The sequence below is a fragment of the Girardinichthys multiradiatus genome, chromosome 22 (assembly GCF_021462225.1).
Source record: "Girardinichthys multiradiatus isolate DD_20200921_A chromosome 22, DD_fGirMul_XY1, whole genome shotgun sequence".
NCBI classification, from domain to species: Eukaryota; Metazoa; Chordata; class Actinopteri; order Cyprinodontiformes; family Goodeidae; genus Girardinichthys; species Girardinichthys multiradiatus.
Window position 1 is genome coordinate 25,831,607 of NC_061814.1, and position 18,067 is coordinate 25,849,673.

The following is an 18,067-nucleotide window of genomic DNA, read 5'->3' on the forward strand; positions in this document are numbered from 1 at the left end:
CAATGGCTCAAAATACTCACCAGAAGATCTTTTAGTATCAAAACCCTCAATTACTGATCTGATTTTTGTGGGAATAAATCAGAAGACCTCACAACTCACTGGGACTAAAGATACTACCATTGCCCTAGGTGTAGTTTATACCTTCACTGATCATAGCTGCTTTGGCAGCGTGTTAGTACTCCACCAGGTGCGTATCTGGAATTTTGATACCACTTTGCACCCACACAGTAATGATGTCAGCGCAAGGTTAAGAAGAGATCAGGTAGTCAGCAAAATTGCACTTCTCAATTAGCTTATAGCGACCATGTTTTTTTTTTTACATGTAGCATGTAGTCATCTTGTTTTTGTGTCCCAAAAAGGTAGAAAGGCTTGTTCTACTTTCTAAGCTTGTAAAATAGCATATTTCAAAATCTTGAAGTCCGTTTATAGATGTGTGTCCACCGCTTCTTAAAAAAATAATGGTTTGGAAAATTCAATAAGGCATTTTTAATGTTTTTTTTCCCTTCATCTTCAATCAGTCCTTACTGAAATTATGACTTTTTCTCATTTTATTTCAAGACTTTTTTTTATTTTATTTTTCTCATCTGGGACTGGCAAAGGAAAAGTTTATTCCATCTAAATTCGGATGTCACTTTCTGTCCTGTAGTCAAGCAAAATTACAATTCATCTTACAGACTCTTTACTCATCAAAAGTTCCAGTGTAAGATGAATTTGTGAATTTTGGGTTGTTTTTTCAGTAGGAGCATTGTGGGCAAAATCAAAATGGTTAATGAGCTACCTGGAGCCCTGAGTTTTCCTCCTGAGATTATTTTTAATGCAGTCTAGATGCTAGACTGATTAATACACACTATTTTTTGTTTATCTAAATTGGAGAATCATTCAAATATATGTATAAAATGTGTGAAACCCATATTTGATAAGCTTATTAGAAGAATGTTCCCAGAGTACTGAGTTAGTAAAGAATAAATTAAAAAAAAATGAATAAAACGATTGTCTCATATCTTTGCAGCTAAAATAAGCAGGATTTACTTCACTTGACTGTTTGGTTATGTAAAAGGACCATCTGACTGAATACTAGCACAACCTATATGTAAACACAAACAAAACACGAAGAGACTCAAACACTGCAAGAAAGTTCAAAGGACTCCTCAGTGATCCTATTTGCTGAATTCTACCCATAATCCACTAAGCGTGAAGATGAAATTAGGCACATGTTGCATGCCTGCAAGAGAAAATTCTGATTTGTAAAAGTTTTCACATGTTAAGCAGTCTACATTTATAGAGTAACCCCAATGTGGCGTACCCCTTTTAATTTTTTTGCATGGTGCTCTCTCACACTTGCATCAGCTGGCATCAGACCACAGTTCCTCTATTTAAAATGTCATCTGTGGCCCCTTCGGTTGCCTTTTCCCACACATTCTCAGGGTTGCCTGCATCTTCCTTTGGTCTGGGCGGTTTGCTCAACTCCTGATTGCTTCATGTCAGCCACACAAGTGTGTCCCCACTGACAAGTGATGAGAGGGTAACCATGCTGTCCCCACACCAGCATGCATGCCAGCAGCAGAAGCTACTTAAAGACGCATCTCGGTTTCTCATGATTAAAAATGAAAAATGTTTGTGTAAAGCATGTGGTGACATGGCCAAGTTCATGACATTTCAGTGCAAGCCTGCCACCTTGTGGAGGACATGAAAACCACATCCAAACAAGAGCAATAACACAGCAGATGGAACAAAATGTTTATTAAATATAAAACTCTTATTTGCATTACAGAAAAAATTCAAAGTTTTTGGTAGATTAACAGAATCACAGTGCTCTGGTTGTATGTATACATATATAACTTGAAATAGATTTTAATAAAATAATTCTAAATAAAGTGGAGATAATGAAAGTACATAGAGCAAGAAACCTTAAAGTCCAGACAGAAATATTTATACAATAAAATTTAAAACAACGTGCTTTATTCAAATATGTTTAGTGGGTCTAAATAATTTAATGCATTGCGAGAATAGCATTTAAAATACTGAACACCACCAATCAGATGAGAAACTAGGACACATGTTAAAAACTAGTGCAGCCTTAAGGTTTGTTTTCTAATTCCTTTGTCACAAGCTCTAACCACAAAACAAAAAGTAATACAAGAAAAGCAGAAGTTCAGCATGTGACCCGGTTCTCATCAAACTGCTATTAATCTAGGCCACAAAGACACTGATTGGGGTGGGGTGCGTCTGCATTTGAAGAGAGGGTGAATGACAACCTAGATTTAGTTTGTAAGTATCCTGTGTTCAAAAGAAAAAGGGAAATATATCTATATAAATAGCAAAATAAATACCCTTCCTAGGCAGTGCATAGTTTGCTAGTGAATGTAGTGTGGACTTCAGCTGTAGTTGTTGACAAGCGGGTGACAAAAAAAAAAACATGCCAGCGGGTGTGTAATTCACTGTCTAGTGTTGAAACTTAATGTAAAGCCATCAGCTCCTATAGTTTAGTAAAATACTGATGTTGACGCCCCAAGGTAACGAACACTGCTTTTCAAAAGGTCCATAAATGATACATATTACTGTTTTTGTGCCTATTCGTCCTAGAGGCGGGGAACATGTGTTTCTCTGACGTGTTTTGGCACAGACTAAAAACAAATGCCACAAAGCTAATTTTTGAGAGAAAAATCTACTGATCACCAACTTAAATAGCTTCATCTCAAAATGGTAAACAGATTTATCTATTAACCCAGCTGAACTGAAGCACATCACCCCTCATGTCATGCAATCCAGTCCAACATAGAAAAAAATGCCAAAATACAAGCCTCAAAACTTCCATACAGAAAAACAACACTTCTAAGACAGACTCAACAAATGAGGTATTCCAGCCTTTAAATAAAGAGGGTTGTTTTCATCGGATTGCAAGAGTAATGACATTAAAATGCCTTACAGGCATTATGAGGCCATCAGAAGTCTGAACATACCTATACTTAATTATCCACATCACCTACCTGTACAGGTGTTTTATTATCTTTCAGTCCACTTATTTACTTACTCCAATGTAATGATCTTAACTAATGCTGCATAATTGTTGCACAGGGTGACGTGCTGAAATGTCTTTGGTCAGGTGCCGATAATGGCACAAAAACTACAAGTGAAACTCAAGTATTACCTGCAGACGTGAAATAAAAGGCAAATGTGGGAAATAAATTCACCTGAGAGGTTAATTAGCATTGTTTAAAAAAGGTCCCAGGTGTATCCATAATGATGCCTGTCATAACCTGTATTACACAAGACAGGCATGATTTTCCACCCCTTCAGCAGTAAGCTGAGACAATTTCACTTCCATTAACTGTGATCTAGAGATTAGTGTTGCTTTCAGAGAGAAAAGCAAGTTCCATTGGGGCTGCGAGTGTGACGGTATGTTGTTCTCCCCTGGACAGTTTCGTACTTTTGAGCAAAGGCATTCATTTGGATCTTTGGGTAACAGAACCACCTTCATGCTCTGAGTCTTGTATGTCTAATGCAGAACTATCCCCAACTCCTCTATCTTCCTCGGAATTTTTTTTACCAATATAATGTTAGTCCAGACATCCGGATGCGGTTAGTTCAAGCCTTGCAGGCGGTTTTTGGAGCAACTCTGTTTCCCGAGCACTGCTGAGGCAGAGCTTGAACAGAGTTCAAGGCTGCCAGGGTTTCCTGTCCTTGCCTTTCTGGTCAGGAAAGTGTTTGTAGCGACATTTGTCCCCGAAATGGCAGCCGGTGGTTCTCCAGAAGTAACACTCGTCTCCATTAACTGGACCACGTCTCCGAGGACTGGGAAGTGAGAAAATGAAATATACAGAGGAAAAGACAATAAGAAGACACTAACTACTGCGTAAACAAAGAAAAATTCCTTTGTTGACTTTGTTGATAAGGACAAGATGGTACAGTAGTTTGCTAAAGTATTTGGTCTTTTTCGACTTTGATCCCGATAAATCCTGATAAATTAATATGCTTTGATCTAAACCATCATATTGTACTGTAGCTGTATATTTTAAATCGTTCTACTGGTCGGTGAACCACCGTTCCAGTCTCAGGTCTTCTGCAGCCTCTAACTGATTTTTTCCCACTAATTAACCAGTTTAAAGTTTTCATCCATTTCCTCATCAACTCTGACCAGTTTCCTTGTCCCTGCTGAAGAAAAGAATCCCCACCACATGATGCTGCCACAGTGACAGATGGTGTTCAGGGTGATTCGTTTTCCCACCCTTGTATTGGTATTTGGCCTCCCCTCGGATCCTTGCCCAGTCTGCCACTTTAGGTGGTTGGCCAGGTCATACTTGGTTTGCATATACTCTTTGATTTTTGGGTGACTGGTTTAGACAGTTGTTGGACCATGTGTTGCTTAATATTGGACCATTTGGACGTTGCTGGACGCCACTATGCTTTCCGGCGTCATCAGCCATTTTGTACCCCAGGATAGTCCGCTACAACAAATCCCAGCGGGCACTGCAGCTGATAGGACGGGGGCGTCGCAGCTCTGATGTCACGGTCAGCTATATAACATACTCTGAGATCACCCCCATTGCTTTTTAGCTTGGAACCGAGACGCGGTTACCGGCATCTGAAGCGCATCATTCTGGAGAAGAAATCCCACGTGGACTTTCATTCATTCTCCCATTGGCCAGAAAACTACGCGAATTAAGCTTACAGGAATAAGAAGGCTTGTAAGTCTCAACTTTACCGATCGAAGACGTGGATTTAACACGTAATCAAAAAACCAGGAGGTTTCAAGGAGAAGAAAATTTTCTCTTTGCTTTTTTGTTCCAGTCGACTAGTGACGGTCCGTCATATTTTTCACCTTTCTGCCGAGGAGTCCAAAAGGACAAGGACAGACCACTTTCCTGAGCTGAGTTATCCACGGACTTTGATTGCTGTTGGACATCTGAAGGCCGCGGTGCTTTTCAAGCTGTGTGTGTTTTGCCGTGTTGTTTTATCACCTGAGAGCAAGCTCAGGGTATATTTTAAAGTTGGACTGCTATAACTTCATGGTGAAAATCAACCATTTTCTTTGTCATCAACTTCACGCTTTACTGGCTTGCCGCCAAAAGTTTTATTATCCTTTGTGTGTGCAGACATCCCAGCGTTGGGGGATGTTTTATGACTATCTGTTTTAACTAAGCCACACTTTGGGAGTGGCCTCCCAGAGCTTCGTTCAACCATAGTCCTTTTGTATTTTGCCATAACTGCCATAACTGCTGGTTTGATTTCATACACACTCAATGCTGTTTTCTTTTGTTTAGTTAGATATTTTACCCTCTTTGAGTAGAACTTTGCATGTTTGAATAGGTGAAGATTATTGAATCGGAAGAGCGAGTGTATCAGGACTGTTGATTTAATAAATATTCACGTAGATAAAGAGAAGGCGTTTGTGTTTATTTTGTGCAAGAGTGATTTGTCTGTCAAAATAAGGTTAAAGTTCCCCACGTTTCGGCAGAAACTGTTGATTAAACAGTGACATCTAATAACTGTTATCAATTATTACTGAGACTTTAATAATTGTAATTATCAAGGGCTTTGAGCCACAATTACAACCCCAGAGGACATCTCTGATTTCGATTCATAAATAAGGATGTTTGGTTAAGAAATTAATTTTCTCAAATTATGATTTTCAATTATACTTATTGATAAATATTAATTAATCACTAATCATAATCCCAACACAGTTCTCTGTGAATTGTTCAAAGCTTTGAATAAGGTTTTACAACTTAACTTAGCTTTAAACGTCTCCAAGTGTTAGGCTTGTGAGTTCCTAGGTCTTCATAAGGATTTTTGCTTGCTAATGTTCTGCAACAGATCCTGATGCCTCCACAAAACAGTTGTATTTATAAACAAGTAAACATTTAATTTTGCAGCAAATTTCATTTAGGGCAATCAAAGTAAAAGGGTCGAATACAAAAACACACCACTACTTTCTGTTGGTTTGTCAAATAAAATGGCCATAAATTACATTTCAGTCTGTGGTTTTGGTGTGAAAATGCAGAACAGCTTGAAGGATATGAAAACTTTCACATGCCATTGTATCACACCAGACCAAAGGGGGAAAAATGTTTTAAACATGTTTCTTACCCAGCTCCTGTCCCTGCCTGCTGTGTGACAGGGAGAAACGTCTTAAGTGGAATAGGAAGGACCTTCTGAGTGCGACGGTCAGGATACCTTACAACTAAACGCGTGTTCTCAATGCAATACCCCTGCGAAAGCAAAAACATACATTCAGATAAAGCCAGTCTTTAAAAAGAGAAGGCTGCATCAAAAGAGGCATTAAAAGTGGGAAAATAAATAAAGAAGCACTGACATTTAGTTTTTCCATAGCTCGAGCTGCCATGTTTGCATTCCTAAAATTCACAAAGGCACAGAATCTCTCCTGCAGCACACGGATGCTCTCTATGTCACCATGCCTGCAATGGAAAGCAAAGCAGTATACAGACACCAGATTACCCGCTATGGTTAAAATACTGCCATCCTAAGTTTCTGTACAAGATGACTGCTTATGAGGGCTGAATTAAACCCATAAATAAGGAAGAATTAAATACTGTACCACACTAAAGTCATACATTTTAAAAAGGTCCCATAAGTGTTTCTCCGTTATCTCTGTTGTCACATTTCCCACCCAGAGAGATGGGCAAGGGCTTCTAAAATAAAACGAAAGACAATATGACTAAACAAATTACAACAACTAGATGCACAATCCATGATGGTGTTGTGAATGAGAAGTATTTCTTAATCATCTCACCTGGTTAAATAAAAGGTTAAATATAACAAAAATAAACCATTAAAAAACCAAAAGTATGGCCAAAAATCATATTTGCACTCTTGTGATCTCTTAGTTTGATAGAAAAAAGGTCACCTACCCTGGTTGCACAATTGATGTATCATGGCCTCCAGCTGCAGAAACAAAATACATAGAAATGTAACTGCAGATCACACGGAACGGCATATACATCATATACAATTCTATACATCTAAACGCCTCTTCATCAGAAATAGAAAACGCTGGATGTTTTTATTTTTTTACCTCTTGCTGCATCTGAACAAGATGCCAGTACAGCCTGCACAGATGAAAACCTCTCCAGAAGTAGAACACTTTGCATCTCTTCAAATCCAAACTCCTAAGAAGACAGCATAAAAATACGTCTAAAATGTAGCTCAGATAAATTCCCATTACACAAAAGAAAACAGCTTTTATTTACCATTAGCTGAAGGACTTTGCAGCTGAAGAGGTCATTGACGGCCTCCTCACAATCTTTGTCCAGTTTCAACACCTGCTCCATAGCCTTTTCCGCCTCACTGTACCGCTACAATAAGTATACAAAGATTTTGCATGATGACCCGCACAGGCTTACGGATTGAGACATCCAGCAGAGATTTCTCTTATTGTCTTATACACTGCTCAAAAAAATAAAGGGAACACTCAAATAACACATCCTAGATCTGAATGAATGAAATATTCTCATGAAATACTTTGTTCTGTACAAAGTTGAATGTGCTGACAACAAAATGACACAAAAATCATCAATGGAAATCAAATTTATTAACCAATGGAGGCCTGTATTTGGAGTCACACCCAAATTAAAGTGGAAAAACACACTAGAGGCTGATCCAACTATGATGTAATGTCCTTAAAACAAGTCAAATTGAGGCTCAGTATTGTGTGTGACCTCCACGTTCCTGTATGACCTCCCTACAATGCCTGGACATGCTCCTGATGAGACGGTGGATGGTCTCCTGAGGGATCTCCTCGCAGACCTGGACTAAAGCATCCGCCAACTCCTGGACAGTCTGTGGTGCAACGTGACGTTGGTGGATGGAGCGAGACATGATGTCCCAGATATGCTCAATCGGATTCAGTTCTGGGGAACAAGCGGGCCAGTCCATAGCTTCAAAGTCTTCATCTTGCAGGAACTGCTGACACACTCCAGCCACATGAGGTCTAGCATTGTCCTGCATTAGGAGGAACCCAGGGCCAACCGTACCAGCATATGGTTTCACAAGGGATCTGAGGATCTCATCTCGGTACCTAATGGCAGTCAGGCTACCTCTGGCGAGCACATGGAGGACCATGCAGCCCTCCAAAGATATGTCACCCCACACCATTACTGACCCACTGCCAAACCAGTCATGCTGAAGGATGTTGCAGGCAGCAGATCGCTCTCCACGGTGTCTCCAGACTCTCTCACGTCTGTCACATGTCCTCAGTGTGAACCTGCTTTCATCTGTGAAGAGCTCAGGGCCTCAGTAGTGAATTTGCCAATTCTGGTGTTCTCTGGCAAATGCCAAGCGTTCTTGTGGACGTCGGGCCCTCATACCATCCTCATGGAGTCAGTTTCTAACCGTTTGTGCAGACACATGCACATTTGTGGCCTGCTGGAGGTCATTTTGCAGGGCTCTGGCAGTGCTCCTCCTGTTCTTCCTTGCACAAAGGTGGAGGTAGCGGTCCTGCTGCTGGGTTGTTGCCCTCCTACGGCCTCCTCCACGTCTCCTGGTGTACTGGCCTGTCTCCTGGTAGCGCCTCCAGGCTCTGGACACTACGCTGACAGACACAGCAAACCTTCTTGCCACAGCTCGCATTGATGTGCCATCCTGGATGAGCTGCACTACCTGAGCCACTTGTGTGGGTTGTAGAGTCCGTCTCATGCTGCCACGAGTGTGAAAGGACCACCAACATTCAAAAGTGACCCAAACATCAGCCAGAAAGCATAGGTACTGAGAAGTGGTCTGTGGTCCCCACCTGCAGAACCACTCCTTTATTGAGTGTGTCTTACTTATCGCAAAAGATTTCCCCGTGTTGTCTATTACATTTGAACAACAGCTGTGAAATTGATTGTCAATCAGTGTTGCTTCCTAAGTGGACAGTTTGATTTTACAGAAGTTTGATTTACCTGGAGTTATATTGTGTTGTTTAAGTGTTCCCTTTAGTTTTTTGAGCAGTGTATATACACACATTATCAGTCAAACGTTTAGCGCACCTTCTGATTCAATGGTGCGTCTTTATTACTTATTACATTTTTATTACCATCTCTGGATCTCCTTAAAGACTGCTGGAAAACCATTTCAGGCGACTACCTAATGAAGCTCATAGAGTGTGCAAAGCAGTAATTAAAGCAAAGAGGGCCATTTTGAAGAATTTAAAATATAGAAGATGCTTTAAGGTATTTCACATTGTTCTGTTGTAATTCCATTTACTGTTGTTTCATAGTTTCGATGTCTTCAGTATGTATCTACAATGTAGGAAGTATTACAAAAAAAAAAAACACTGAATGACGAAGGAGTATCCAAACCTTTGACTGGTAGTGTGTATTCATAGTCACAAAGCTCTGTGCCCACCTTCATACCAATGAGAGCTCTCCCTTTGCGAAAGTATCCTTTGGCCCACTCTGGAGCCAGCTCAATTGAGCGTTCTGCATCTCCCAACGCCTGAGGATACTGCTCCAAGCAGTAATAGCAATATGAGCGGTTTCCAAAGAACCTGCAGGTTTTAAAAATACCTTAAAAACCAACTGTATACAACATACCTTAGTACATGGATTCTGCTTTGCAAAATTATCTGTGCCACTTGAAACCTTCCACATTTTGTCACATTGCAACTACAAACTTCAGTGTATTTTATTGGGATGCGATGCAAAAAAAAAAAAACACACAAAGTGGTGCATACTATAAGGAGAATAAAAATTATTTTAAACAAATAAACATTTGAAGTATGGTATCCTTTGTATTTAGCTCACGTTGCCTTTAGAAATCACCTTATAAATGAATAGCGACATTCTTTCTATAATTTAATCTTTGCATAGCTGTTTTGTGAAGGTCTCAGGTTTGTTAGAGAACAACCAGAATCATGAAGGCCCAGGAACACAGCAGACAAGTGTGGCATAAAGATGTTGAGTTGTTTAAACTAGGGTTAGGTTAAATAAACAATATCTCCAGCTTTGAACATCTCACAAAGCTCCGCTCAATCCATCATGAGAGCATTCATCAGAAAAGCAGCTAAGAGGCCCATGGTAATTGTGGAGGAGCTCAGGTGGGGGGAATTCATGGACAGGACAACTACTAGTTGAGCACTCCACAGATCTGGCATGGAACAGTAACACGAAGAAAGCCAAAACAAGTTGCATCTGCAGTTTCCCATAGACAAGAGTAGAGGGTTATTTTCCCTCTACTAGCAGAACAACAATATTAAACATACAGACAAAACTACACTGAAATTGTTTAGATTAATGTGTTTGAATGGCCCAGTTAAAATACAGAACCAGAATCTATTAGGAACCTGTGCCAAAACTTGAAAATTGCTGCACAATCTGCATCCAAACTAACTGAGACTAACTAGGCTAATTTGCCAAGACAAATGGACAAAAGAATACTGTTTCTAGGCGTTGAAAGTGGGTAGAGACGTGTCCCATAAGATGTGCAGATTTAATTGCAGCAAAACGTGGATATGCAAAGTATTGACTCAGGGAAGATTAATGCAAATGTGCACCACACTTCTTCAAAAACAAGTTTGTGGTTGTAACACAACAAAATGCCAGAAGGTTTGAGTATAAATACTTTTACAATGCACAATCGCTTATCTTTCTAGCAGAAGATGTACCTGTAATCCTTTGGATCACACTTTATGGCTTCCGTAAACATGCAGACCGCTTGTGCGTACTGCCCTTCCTGCACCAGCTTAATACCTTTTTCTGCAGGACATAAAGACTTTTAAATAACTTTCAGTTAAGACACCAGCCTGAAGACTTGACCACTGTAACACGGATAACATGTTTCTAGAAAGGAATGTGAAATCAATAGACTTCTCAAAGCCTTTCTTTGTGTTTAAATGAAAAATCAATTTAAAGACTGCTTATGTAGCAAGGTTCTGCAGAACCATGCCCTACCTGTCAGTAATGCACTTTTCTTGGTCATGTTGTCAGTCCAGTTTGTCTGAAAACAGAGTAATACGTTTATCATGTTACATGCACAACAGTGGACACATACACAGGGACATTAAAAGGCTGCCATGGTCCAGAGTCCAATTTTCCCCCCTTAAATAAGACTTTTGACCAGCCAGATGAACACAATAACGCATCAGGATAAGTAAACAGATCGTTCTTGTGCATCTTTTATTACTTCATTCACCTCTTTTCTGGCCTCATTTTCCTTGTTTTCTTTGGACTTGCGACTTGATCCTTTGGGTTTGATATGGCTAGCAGCATTAGCAAAGAAGGCACTGCTCACATCCCACTCTGGTTCCTGTTAAAAAAAAACAAAAAAAACACTGCTGTTAGATCCTGTCCCACTTATGTCATCTGGCTTTAAACAAAAAAACGATACAATACAAAACTCATATTTTGAGTCTTGTGGGTTCATGACATTGATAATAGCATTATGTGTAATACACTTATGCATGCTCAGTACTTCTTCATTTGACTTGGCTTTTGTCTTCTGCTGTCCTTTGAGTCCCGCAGCAGCCATAACTGGAGTAGCAACGTGCTTGTCAGAAGCGTCTGATTTTGTTTCCTTGTTCTCCGATCTTTGTTTTTCCTCTTCAGCGCCGTCTGCTTCCGACTCGCTCTCATCCAGTTCAGACTCTGCACCACCGTCCTCTTCATCGTCCTAATATGTGGGAGCATACATAAAATAACCTTCCAACAGCAAAAGGACAATGTAAAATATCTTCATAATGGAAATACTAGGACTACCTGTTCAGTGTTGTCATTTTGCTTGATCTGCTCTTGCTTTTTACGTTTCCGGTGGCGCTAAAACATTCAGAATAATCCAGGACATCACTCATATGTAGCAAAACAAACTGGAGAGTAATAATCTTTTAGGGGTGGATTTATTACAATGCTAACCTTCCTCTTGGCTCGCCGTCGCTCTGCTTTCTGTTTGACCTTCTCCTCCACACCCAGATCCTCCTCTCCATTTAATGCATTCTGGGCAAACACACAGTAGCTCAGCTCTGCACATTACAGCATAACATTTCCTCTGAAAGCATTTTTGGTCAGGATGACACTTTACCTGTGATAAAGTGGCATTATGACATGGGTCAGAGGTTGCAGCAACACAGTCCATCAGCTCCTCCTGCTGCTGCACAGCAGGGCCTTTTAGGAAACAGAAAACACAGCTCATCGTTCCTTGATGTCAGTTGTAAGTTGTTTAATATAGTTTGTTTTGAGAGTTTTTGTTCTAATCTTTGTTTTTAATGTAGAAATATTATTCTGCACTTGTCCTGGTGCACTTGGCACCAGGACACCCTAGGCAGGAGGTCGATGATCGACTTTGTTGTCGTATCATCAGACCTTCGGCCGCATGTTTTGGACACTTGGATGAAGAGAGGGGCTGAGCTGTCCACTGATCATCACCTGGTGGTGAGTTGGAACGCTGGAGGAGGAGAAAGCCGGACAGACTCGGCAGGCCCAAACGCATAGTGAGGGTCTGCTGGGAACGCCTGGCGGAGCCCTCGGCCAGGGATGTATTCAACTCCCACCTCCGGGAGAGCTTTGACCAGATCCCGGGGGATGTTGGAGACATAGACTCAGAGTGGACCATGTTCTCTGCATCTATTGTCGATGCTGCTGCCCATAGCTGCGGCCGTAAGGTCTGCGGTGCCTGTCGTGGCGGCAATCCCAGAACCCGGTGGTGGACACCGGCAGTAAGGGATGCTGTTAAGCTGAAGAAGGAGTCCCATCGGCTGTGGTTGGCTTGTGGGACTCCTGAGGCGGCTGACGGGTACCGTGAGGCCAAGCGTGCTGCGGCCCGGGCTGTGGCGGAGGCAAAAACTCGGGCCTGGGAAGAGTTCGGTGAGGCCATGGAGAAGGACTACCGGTTGGCTTCGAAGCGATTCTGGCAAACCGTCCGACGCCTCAGGAGGGGGAAGCAGTGCTCTGCCAACATTGTTTATAGTGGGGACGGGAGACTGCTGACCTCGACTGAGGACATTATCGGGCGGTGGAAGGAGTACTTCGAGGATCTCCTCAATCCTGCCATCACGCATTCCGTGGTGGAAACAGAGGCTGGGGACTCGGGGTTGGACTCTTTCATCACCCAGGCTGAAGTCACCGAGGTGGTTAAAAAGCTCCGCGGTGGCAAGGCTTCGGGGGTGGATGAGATCCGCCCTGAGTACCTCAAGTCTCTGGATGTTGTAGGGCTGTCATGGTTGACACGCCTCTTCAACATTGCGTGGCGGTCGGGGACAGTGCCTCTGGACTGGCAGACTGGGGTGGTGGTCCCCCTTTATAAGAAGGGGGACCGGAGGGTGTGTTCCAACTACAGGGGGATCACACTCCTCAGCCTCCCTGGTAAGGCCTACGCCAGGGTATTGGAGAGGAGAGTCCGACCGATAGTCGAACCTCAGCTTCAGGAGGAACAGTGTGGTTTTCGTCCCAGCCGTGGAACACTGGACCAGCTCTATACCCTCTACAGGGTACTCGAGGGTTCATGGGAGTTTGCCCAACCGGTTCACATGTGTTTTGTGGACCTGGAGAAGGCATTCGACTGTGTCCCTCGTGATGCCCTGTGGGGGGTGCTCCAGGAGTATGGAATCGGGGGCCCTTTATTAGGGGCCATCCGGTCCCTGTACGAGCGGAGCAGGAGTTTGGTCCGCATTGCCGGCACTAAGTCGGACCTGTTCCCAGTGCATGTTGGACTCCGGCAGGGCTGCCCTTTGTCGCCGGTCCTGTTCATAACTTTTATGGACAGGATTTCTAGACGCAGCCAAGGGCCGGAGGGGGTCTGGTTTGGGGACCAGTGGATTTCGTCTCTTCTTTTTGCGGATGACGTGGTCCTGCTGGCCCCCTCTAGCCAAGACCTACAGCATGCACTGTGGCGGTTCGCAGCCGAGTGTGAAGCGGCTGGGATGAGGATCAGCTCCTCCAAGTCCGAGGCCATGGTACTCGACCGGAAAAGGGTGGCTTGTCCTCTTCAGGTTGGAGGGGAGTTCCTGCCTCAAGTGGAGGAGTTTAAGTATCTCGGGGTCTTGTTCACGAGTGAGGGAAGAATGGAGCGGGAGATCGACAGACGGATCGGTGCAGCTGCCACAGTAATGGGGGCGCTGTGCCGGTCCATTGTGGTGAAGAGAGAGCTGAGCCGAAAAGCAAAGCTCTCAATTTACTGGTCGGTCTACGTTCCTACCCTCACCTATGGCCATGAACTTTGGGTCATGACCGAAAGAACGAGATCACGGATACAAGCGGCTGAAATGAGCTTCATCCGTAGGGTGGCCGGGCACTCCCTTAGAGATAGGGTGAGGAGCTCGGCCATCCGGGAGGGGCTCGGAGTAGAGCCGCTGCTCCTCCACATCGAGAGGAGCCAGTTGAGGTGGCTCGGGCATCTATACCGGATGCCTCCTGGACGCCTTCCTCGGGAGGTGTTCCAGGCACGTCCCACTGGGAGGAGGCCCAGGGGACGGCCCAGGATACGCTGGAGGGACTATGTCTCTCGGCTGGCCTGGGAACGCCTTGGGCTCCCCCTGGAGGAACTGGAGGAGGTGTCTGGAGAGAGGGACGTCTGGGCGTCTCTGCTGAGTCTGCTGCCCCCGCGACCCGGTCCTGGATAAGCGGAAGACGACGAACGAACGAAATATTATTCTGCTTTCTTGGCCATTCTGAATCTCAATAGGATTACAAAGCCCTTTCCCAGGCCTCTACAGGGATGGGCTGGTTACATGTGTAAAGGTTTACTAAGGTTTTTAAAATGTTCTTAAGGTTTAATGTCCCACTAATGTGTTGCTCGTGAAAAGGCCAGTTCGGCCAGAGTTTTCCCCAGCTGTGTGACGTAGCAGAAGCGCCCCTTCCCCACCTGTTGCTGCACATTATTGGTGAGTTGGCTAAAAGTTAATACATTTTTCCCTTACAAGACAGACAAATTTGGGTGGGTTTTAAAAAACGCGGACAGCCATGGCATTAGGGCTTTAACTAATGATAACTTTGCTAATCGATTAATCTGTTGACAATTTTTGATTAACTGATTAATAACAGCATGTCAATAAGCAGCAACAGAATAATGTTCTTCGCTCTTAGATCATGTCACATATTTTGTTTTATACTTCTAAATACTACAATAACAAGAAGTTTTTACTCAAGGCTGTCATACCATCAGAATCTCATATAAACCTTACACTTCTGAAATTCAATACTATATTCCGTTATTAAAACAAAGCACGGCTCAAGAAAATCATGTGTTTGAATCACTTTTATTATTATTCAGCGTTTGATAATCTACACCTGAATAATTACCCAGACAGATCTTGTAATAAACATTGTGCCATCTGGATGCAGAGTATAAACGTTCCTCAGTCATAACAGGTTTAGCCACTTTAGGTTTTATTAACTAAGCTAGAAATTTTAAATAACTCTGGGTGTAGCCAGGGAGAAATATTATTACTCAAGGTTTCTGAGTGCCAGGAATGCCCAACAATGCTGAATAGAAATCTACTTGGCGAGACTGATTCATGTTGTTTCTCTTTGGCTTTAAGCAAGAGGATCAGTTTAGCCATCACGCACCACAAAGTCGCTATGTGGTCTGCCGTTTCTCAGAAACTAAAAACGACCTACAGAGCAGGCAACGCATTTTAATATGGGGTCTATTGTTGGGCCAGAGAGCACATGGAATCATAACTTTGCTGCTTATTCATGCAGAGTTGATGGAGACAGATTACAAAACAGAAACAAACGGCCTTGAAGGAAACTTTGCAGTGTCAGATTTCCTTTGGTTCAAAGCAAACCGTTGCGGAGAATGACAAATCCATACTTGGTCTGTGACTCATGCTGTGACTCGTAAAGTGGTGATGGACACTTATGCCTTTTGAATTCATCTATACAGCATACAGGGAGCTGCTGGGCTTCCTCATTCTCACTATCTTTATTTGTATTCTCCTGGGTGCTGTAGCTCCGGTCAACAATCTAAAAAATAATGAAGGAATTATCTTAAAGCCTCCTGAAGAAATCCAGACATTTTACCCCTTTGCATCAAAAACTTTGAATGTGCTTAGGTGAGGAATCAAAGACAGGAATGCAGCTGAAACAAACAGTGTGGTAGCATAAGGAAATAAAGTCAGCTGTTAATTTTTGCCACACTCCTCCAATGACAAAAATCTAGACTGTCTCCTAATCTGACGTTCTGTTCAAGAGTTACGTTGGTGGAATGCTCTCTGAACACTTAAATGATATAAGATTGGTGGACAAAGGCAACAAAAGATCCTCTGTTTCTTCTGTTCAGGAAAGCTTCCCAACTCAGACTGCAGTTGAAAGGTGAGCTCTTTCCACAGGAATGCAAAATAACAGTCTATCATCGGGAACTGGTGGACTGGACAGAAAATCAGCTTCATTGCTAGTTTGTCTTTAGAACAATGTCATTGGGTTTATATGACACACAGGTGCATTATAGTTGCATTTTCCTATAACAAAGTGCAGCTGGAAGGCATTCCTGTTTTTTTTTTTTGTTTGTTTTTTTGGGCGAAGCTCTTTAAAAAAAAAAAAAAAACAACAAAGAAAAGGGAAAAGTGAGAAACAAAAGCTGCTATCTCAAATAAATAAGATTAGCAGTTTGCAGATGTGCAGAAAAGCCTGAAATCTGATCACATAATCAATAACATCTGTGTTGAAAGAGTTATTTCTGGATGCTCAGCTGCCTCCAATATCACTCTAACATACCGTTGTGCTAAACATGATATCACAATTGTAGAAAAAAACAAGCGGAATATAGTTTAGACCAGCTTCAGAGGGAGACACAACCTGTTGATTGTTAACGGACGACATTGGGCCACCTATCTGAAGCATTGTTTTCATACCAACGCGAACAGGGAGCGTACTGTTCGTTTTGGCCTTTTTAAAGCCAACATATAACTCACATTAAGCACCCTAAACATTAAAACACGTCGTCTCATGAATAAATTACTTCGTCTGAATCGGTTTTGGGTGGAAGTAGAGAACTTCGGCTACCTAGAAGCGAACTCGCAAGCAGTGGGAAAAGGGTGGAACTGGCAACATTTTATTGTTCAATGAGCTCCATTTAAACGTTTAGACAAAACACAATAACAAATACAAACCACCCACCGAACCAGTGTAACGTTCTGCGCGTCGACCAAGCTCCAAAGTTTGTTCACCGCATTATCACTGTCAGTATGAAAACTTGTGACCAGTTAACTAAAGTTTTCGAGGGACGTTTTCTTACCGCTTCCGAGTCCCAACAGCCGGCAAATGTCTCTGGTGAATTTCATGAGTGCAACCATCCAGCATTATCCTCTAAAAATAAACCTCCCCAAATGTTTTTAACTGCGGTTTAAGTCGGCGTGGAGACCCTTTTCACACATTGGCACAATCGCTTATCTGCGGGGACCTTCGGCGGTTTCATCCACTTCCTCAGCGTCAAACGCCCGACGCAGAATCCAGCCCTGAGCAGCGTCTTAAAGGCGCAGGACACAAACTCATGCTGAAATTGAAACGACACCAATCTTTTCTTTACACGTACGCGGGTTTTTCCTCACAATTAAGTATTTCAGCAGATATATTAGTCGTGGATAGTAATGATAAAGAAGACAAAATAATACAGGAATGATCTGTTGATAAGTTTCATTGGACATAAAATGCCTCCACACCTGATTTATCACTCTGGGGCTGGAAATACCTTTCGTTTACTGTAAACTTAAATCGTTATTTTAGATGTTCAAATAAACATAATATTGATTCATTTCCCTGAATGTATAAGGTTTTAAGCTTGTGGTTAGCTGATTTCCCTGAATAACCATATATAATATGTATATTTCAAAAGGGTTGAGAACAGTAGTACTTTTTTCCAACTAAGATCTAAAGCCAAACACTAGAGCTGTTTTTCATAGGGGGTTACTTTTATTAATATCATTCATATTTGATAAAAATAGATATATTGCTACACAATATCAGGAAAAAATGCAATTGCTGAGAATTTAGTTGGTAAATGTTAACACTGAATGCAGGCTGAATGGTGGTACAGTTATTAGCACTGTTACCTTGGACCAAGCAGGACCTGGGGTCTTTTTGTATTAAGTTTGCATGTTCTGTACGTGCTTGCTTATGTTTTTCCCAGGTACTCTGGCATACAA

At 42.3% G+C, this 18,067-nt stretch overlaps 1 protein-coding gene across 2 annotated transcripts; it reads right to left on the minus strand.

The window, feature by feature from the left end:
* Positions 1-1,725: 1,725 nt before the first annotated feature.
* On the minus strand, positions 1,726-17,371 carry zgc:123010 (uncharacterized protein LOC641500 homolog). 2 transcript variants are annotated; one of them, XM_047351420.1, is made up of 16 exons: positions 17,161-17,371; positions 12,010-12,092; positions 11,844-11,924; positions 11,691-11,747; positions 11,407-11,604; positions 11,128-11,241; positions 10,887-10,932; positions 10,601-10,691; positions 9,343-9,484; positions 7,209-7,313; positions 7,034-7,127; positions 6,870-6,903; positions 6,573-6,650; positions 6,314-6,416; positions 6,088-6,209; positions 1,726-3,792 (listed from the first exon to the last, which is right to left on the minus strand). In XM_047351420.1, the coding sequence occupies exons 1-16, from the start codon at positions 17,216-17,218 to the stop codon at positions 3,657-3,659; spliced, it is 1,542 nt and encodes a 513-aa protein (XP_047207376.1). In that variant the 5' UTR covers positions 17,219-17,371; the 3' UTR covers positions 1,726-3,656. The 2 variants fall into 2 exon arrangements, with proteins under 2 accessions (XP_047207376.1, XP_047207377.1); XM_047351421.1 differs by lacking the exon at positions 17,161-17,371 and adding an exon at positions 17,043-17,113.
* Positions 17,372-18,067: the final 696 nt, after the last annotated feature.

Bases quoted from the DNA above. Each gene is read 5' to 3' on its own strand.
- zgc:123010 (XM_047351420.1), bottom strand. From the start codon at position 17,218: ATGGTTGCACTCATGAAATTCACCAGAGACATTTGCCGGCTGTTGGGA. The intron at 11,925-12,009 runs GTAAAGTGTCAT...GTGTTTGCCCAG, and splicing joins ATAATGCCACTTTATCACAG to AATGCATTAAATGGAGAGGA. The intron at 9,485-10,600 runs GTACATCTTCTG...TAAAACCTGCAG, and splicing joins TGTGATCCAAAGGATTACAG to GTTCTTTGGAAACCGCTCAT.